Below are 6,000 nucleotides of genomic sequence, written 5' to 3'. Positions count from 1 at the left end.
TTGACCACATTGTTGGGAATTGTCAGTGTTCCTAATGGAACAGCTTGACTAGGGATTCCAACTGGAGTTAAATGTTGTCTGTTCCCACGACCTTAGCTGTTTCCAATGTCTCCAGCCATTTCTTGATATCCTGTGAGTGTATTGAATTCTTTGCCAGTTGCCAACTCTGATGCCGTCTATGGACCATGGACGGAGGTTGAAATGTTTCAATTGCTTGGCACTTTCTGGCTGAAGATTGTTACAAATGTTTCATCCTTATTTTTGCCCTTATGTGCTGGGCTCCCCGTAGCAGTGGATGCATTTGTTGGAGAGCAGCATCCTCCTCCGTGATTTGTTTCATTGTCCAGAAACTTTCATGTACAAACCCTTCATCAGGAAGGATTCAAATCAGGAAGTCAAATCAAGGTGGGAGTTTCATAGTGAATGGTTAGGGTTGAAGGAGTGTAGTGAACCAGAGGGACCTAGGCATTCAGGTGCGTGGTTTTCTGAAAGTGGAGTCACAGACAGGGCAGTGAAGAAGGCTTTTGGCACACTGGCCTTCATCAGTAACAACATTGAATATAGAAGTTGAGAAATTATGTTGCGGTTGTACTGAACATTAGTGAGGCTGTACTTGGAGTATTGTGTTCAGTTTTGATCACCTTGCTCCAGGATGGATGTTATTGAATGGAAAGAGTGCAGAAAAAAATTACAGGGATTTTGCCAATACTCAATAGTCTGAGTTCTAGGGAGAGGTTGGACAAGCTAGGACATTGTTTCCTTAGAGCGTAGGAGACTGAGAGGGGATCTTAAGACATGTATAAGGTCATGAGAGGCATGGATAGGGTGAATGCACTCAGTTTTATTGCCAAGGTTAGAGAATAGAGGACTAGAGGGCATCAGTTTAAGTTTAGGAGGGAAAGATTAAAAGGGCAACTGAGGGGCAACCTTTTTACACAGAGGGTGGTCCGTTTGTGGAGTGAACTACCAGCAGAAATCGATGAGTTGGGTATATTAACAATATTTAGAAGACATTTGGACAAATACATGGATAGGAAATGATTAGAATGGCATGGGACAAGTGCAGGGAGATGGGGTTAGTGTGGATGGACATTTTGGTCAGCATGGACCAGTTTCGACCAAAGGCTCTGTCACCATGTTGTAGGACCCAATGACTTTATCAATTTATTCTTAAGTAACAGGCCAGAGAGTCTGAACGGACTCCTCCTGTTCCCATCTAACAGACTCAAGAGGTTGAATGGATTTTGCTTTTCCTGTGCAACAAATTCAAGAGGCTCAATGTCTCCCTACTGCATCTTCTGTGCAACAGATGTGAGAGGCTGAATGGCCTCCCCTTGTTCCTGAGTAATCGATTTCAGAGGTTAAATGGTCTCCTCCTGTTCCTATGTAACAGGCTCAAGTGGCTGAATGTCCCCTATGGTTTCTGTGTAACAGACTCCAGACATTGAATAGCCTCCTCCTGTTCCTCTGTAACAGGCTTTCGAGGCGGAGTGAATTTCTGTTTCTGGTAATAGATTCGAGAGGCTGAATGCTCTTCCTCTTCCTTTGCATCAGACTCGAGAGACTAAATGGCATGTTGTTCCTCTTTTGTAACAGTCTCGAGAGGATGAGTGGCCTTCTACAGACTCTGTGACTGGCTCAAGAACCTAAATGGTAACCTATGGATTATGAGCAGCCGTTAAACTGTATCTGATGGAGGTCCCTCCCATCTCAGTTACTGAAACATAAGCAACACAATGTAGTGCAAGTGTCCTCTCGGTAATGCCCCCTCCAGCTGCAGTAACACTTGTCTATATTTTAAATGGATTCCCTTTGCAAAATATGCCAACATTCTAGCTTTCCACCTCTTCCAATGGTGATAGGTTAGAATGGGCTGAATGGCCTCCTCCTATCCCTTGAAACAGCCACATGGGGACAGAATTGCTCCCTCCTGAGCTGCAGTCTCAATGCTCTGAATGATGTCTCAAGGTTATGAAAGGATTTGGTACAGTGCACTTTCCAGTCAGAGCAATATTACACAAAGTCATTGGGCAATAAATATTGTTACCTTGGCTTATGCTCTCTAGAAATTTCCCCATCAGTCATTTTATGCTATTTTATCACTGTCTGCTTTTATGAACAGGGTGGGATATACATAACCCTGCAGTGTTCTGGCACTACTCCCACATACAAGGAGGAAGTATTAAAAGGATTGGAAGATTTATGGTCCATCCCTCAGTAATCCTCATCCATTCCATCCTGACTGAGTATATGTTCCCTCTTATTGTGATATTAAACGTGATGTAAAGAAGGTATTAGCTGAACTTGTTTGTTCACTGGCAGTGACTAATGTCAGTCTCCATGGATTATAATTATCCCAGTGGAGTGTTTTCATTGTTTAATTATAAATGGGCTCTGTATTATGTGTTATTCTATAATAAGAGTGGGAACATCACCCACAGGACTAACAGGGATCAGCCCTTCCAGAGAGGGGAAGGAGAGCTCAGAATCTGAGAACTTTAGATTGGAGTGTTCCAACAATGGATCAGAATCTGAGAATAGTGGACTGGAATGTGACAAACATGGACAAGAGTTTATCCTTTTATATTTGGTATCTTTCTACATATTATGATCGAATAACATTATCACAGCAGATCTTATATGCACTTGTGATTATTCAGTACTTTTATTATCCTATCCTGGCTATCATTGGTGTCCCTGGTAAGTCTCACTATTCAGTTGTTACTTCAGTTATTACTTCAGTTAAACCACGTATAACTGTGTTACTGTTCTCTTCAATTACTCAACAGCCCTTGCCGCTGTTGTTATAGAGTTACATAGCACAAAAACAGATCCTTGGTCTAATCAGTCTATGCCACAAATAATCGCAGTCTAAACCAGTCCTACCTGCCTACTCCTGGCTCATATTCCTCCAAACCTTTCCTATTCATTCAAAATTCCAAATGTCTTTTAAATGTTGAAATTGTACCGATATCCATCCCTTCCTCAGGAAGTTCTTTCCACAAACAAACCAGTCTCTGTACAAAAGAAACCCTATCTTTTTTAAATCTTTCTCCTCTCACTTTAAAAATGCATCCCCGAGTCTTGAAATCCCCCACTCTAGGTAAAAGATAGCTACCATTAACTCGATCTGCACTCTCTATATTTTGCAAACTTCTATCTCAACATCCTGCGCTCCATGTAAAAGGTCCCAGCCTATCCAGCCTTTCTTTCTAACTCAACCCTTCCATACCTGGCAACACCTTGGAAAATCTCTTCTGAACCCTCTCTAATTTTATAACATCCTTCCTATAATGGGGCGACCAGAACTGGACACAACATTAAGGAAAAAGCCTCACCAAAATCCTGTCCAATCTTAACACGAGTTCCCAACTGCTATACTCAACATGCCAAAAACCTTTTTAACCAGCCTGTAAAAATGTGCTGCATACTCCAAAGAATTATATGCCTACAGCCCGAGTAAATGTTCCTCTAAAACTCTGAATCCAGATATTCACTTTAGAATCAATACTAACTGCATCAGTGAACCTGTTCATTCCCTCTGCTCATCTTTGCTACTTACAGTATCCCTCGTGGGTGTATGTGTAACTCAGTTTTGGCTGTGACAATGGTTTCATTGTAACACACACGCACACACACACACTTGCCTCATTCTGATGCAATGGAGATATTGAGATATACATCCGTGGAAGGCCCATTAACTGTCATTCAGCATGGTGTTACGACATAACAGTGAACCCTTCTGTTACTTAAACAAACACCCAGAAAAGCTCACCTCGCGTCGTAATCTGTTAACATATGAGTGAAAGAGAACTCCCAAATTCCACTATTTAAAGAAAATAATATCAATTTATTCTTTAACTCTAAAAGCGAACATTAAAGAACAACTATTCACAGCTCTAAGCCATCCTTTCTCTTAACTGCTTATATTTGCCTCCAACTTAATAACAATATACTGTTGCAACAAACCACTGACTAAAATTTCTTCAACTTAATTTCAAAATGGACTTCAGTAAAGCCTTTGATAAGGTTCCACATGGTAGGCTATTGGAGAAAATGCAGAGACATGGGATTGAGGGTGATTTTGCAGTTTGGATTAGAAACTGGCTTTCTGAAAGAAGGCAGCGGGTGGTGGTTGATGGAAAATATTCAGCCTGGAGCCCGGTTACTAGTGGTGTGCCACAAGGGTCTGTTTTGGGACCACTGCTGTTTGTCATTTTTATAAATGATTTAGATGCACGCATAGGGGGATGGGTTAATAGATTTGCATATGAAACTAAATTTGGTGGAGTAGTGGACAGTGTGGAAGAATGTTACAGGTTGCAGGGGAACTTGGATAAACTACAGAATTAGGCTGAGAGGTTATTCTTCACTTTGGTAAGAATAACAGGAAGGCAGAGTACTGGGTCAATGGAAAGATTCTTGGTAGTGTGGATGTGCAGAGGGATCTTGGAGTCCATGTACGTGGATCCCTGAAAGTTGCCACCCAGGTGGATAGTGCTGTTAAGAAGGCATACAGTGTGTTAGGTTTCATCGGTAGAGGAATTGAGTTCTGGAGCCGGAATGTCATGCTGAAACTACAAAACTACAGAATATTGTGTACAGTTCCGGTTGCCACATTACAGAAAGGACGTGGAAGCATTGGAAAAGGTGCAGAGGAAATTTACCAGGATGTTGCTTGGTCTGGAGGGAAGGTCTTATGAGGAAAGGCTGAGAGACTTGAACCTGTTCTCATTGGCAAGAAGAAGGCGAAGAGGGGATTTAATAGAGACATACAAGATGATCAGAGGATTAGATAGGGAGGACAGTGAGAGTCTTTTTCCTAGGATGATGACGTCAGCGTGTACGGGGGGACATAACTACAAATTGAGGGGTGATAGATTTAAGACAGATGGCAGAGGCAGATTCTTTACTCAGAGAGTGGTAAGGGTGTGTAATGCCATACCTGCCAATGTTAGGGACACTTAAACAATCTTTGGATAATCATATGGATGATGATGGGATAGTGTACGGGAATGAGCTGAGGATAGTTCACAGGTGCAACATTGGGTGCCGAAAGGCCTGTTCTGCATTGTATTGTTATATGTTCTATGTTCTAAAACCATACAGCAGCTGTCATTATCAGTGTCTTTCTTCTACTGTCTACAGATCTCCCTGGGTTGTCTTCTTTCTTTTACTGTGAATACATTTCATTTGAAAAGATACCTTTGATAGAGTGTTTCAAGTGACAGTTGCTCTCTCGATGGTAATTACTCTGCCTGACCTTCAAACTGTCTGCCTATTTTACACGCCCGACATCAGATCATAAACAATAGATAATAGACAATAGGTGCAGGAGTAGGCCATTCTGCCCTTCGAGCCTGCACCACCATTCAATATGATCATGGCTGATCATCCTTAATCAGTATCCTGTTCCTGCCTTATCTCCATAACCCTTAATTCCACTATCCTTGAGAGCTCTATCCAACTCTTTCATAAATGAATCCAGAGAGTGGTCCTCCACTGCCCTCTGGGCAGAGCATTCCACACAGCCACCACTCTCTGGGTGAAGACGTTTCTCCTCATCTCTGTCCTAAATGGTCTACTGCGTATTTTTAAGCTGTGTCCTCTGTTTCGGCACTCACCCACCAGCGGAAACATGTTTCCTGCCTCCAGAGTGTCCAATCCTTTCATAATCTTATATGTCTCAATCAGATCCCCTCTCAGTCTTCTAAACTCAAGGGTATACAAGCCCAGTCGCTCCAGTCTTTCAGGGTAAGGTAGTCCCGTCATTCCAGGAATTGACCTCGTGAACCTATGCTGCACTGCCTCAATAGCTAGAATGTCTTTCCTCAAATTTGGAGACCAGAACTGCATACAATACCCCAGGTGTGGTTTCACCAGGGCCCTGTACAGCTGCAGAAGAACCTCTTTGCTTCTACACTCAATCCCTCTTGTTATGAAGGCCAGCATGCTATTAGCCTTCTTCACTACCTGCTGTACCTTTACCTTCATTGACTG

At 42.4% G+C, this 6,000-nt stretch overlaps 1 protein-coding gene across 1 annotated transcript in view; it reads left to right on the top strand.

Moving 5' to 3' along the window:
- Positions 1-2,519: 2,519 nt before the first annotated feature.
- Positions 2,520-6,000, top strand: part of LOC148145918 (putative G protein-coupled receptor 139) — a 76,418-nt gene continuing 72,937 nt past the window's right edge. Inside the window, exon 1 of the mRNA XM_087999783.1 lies at positions 2,520-2,700. Coding sequence (XP_087855909.1) covers positions 2,520-2,700 — 181 coding nt within the window. The remainder of the gene's footprint in view (positions 2,701-6,000) is intronic.

This window comes from Chiloscyllium plagiosum, unplaced genomic scaffold (assembly GCF_037043375.1).
Source record: "Chiloscyllium plagiosum isolate Xiang-an unplaced genomic scaffold, Cpla_swu_hap1 HiC_scaffold_23, whole genome shotgun sequence".
NCBI classification, from domain to species: domain Eukaryota; kingdom Metazoa; phylum Chordata; class Chondrichthyes; order Orectolobiformes; family Hemiscylliidae; genus Chiloscyllium; species Chiloscyllium plagiosum.
Note: the sequence above shows the minus strand (reverse complement) of the source record. Positions and strands in the feature narration are given on the sequence as shown.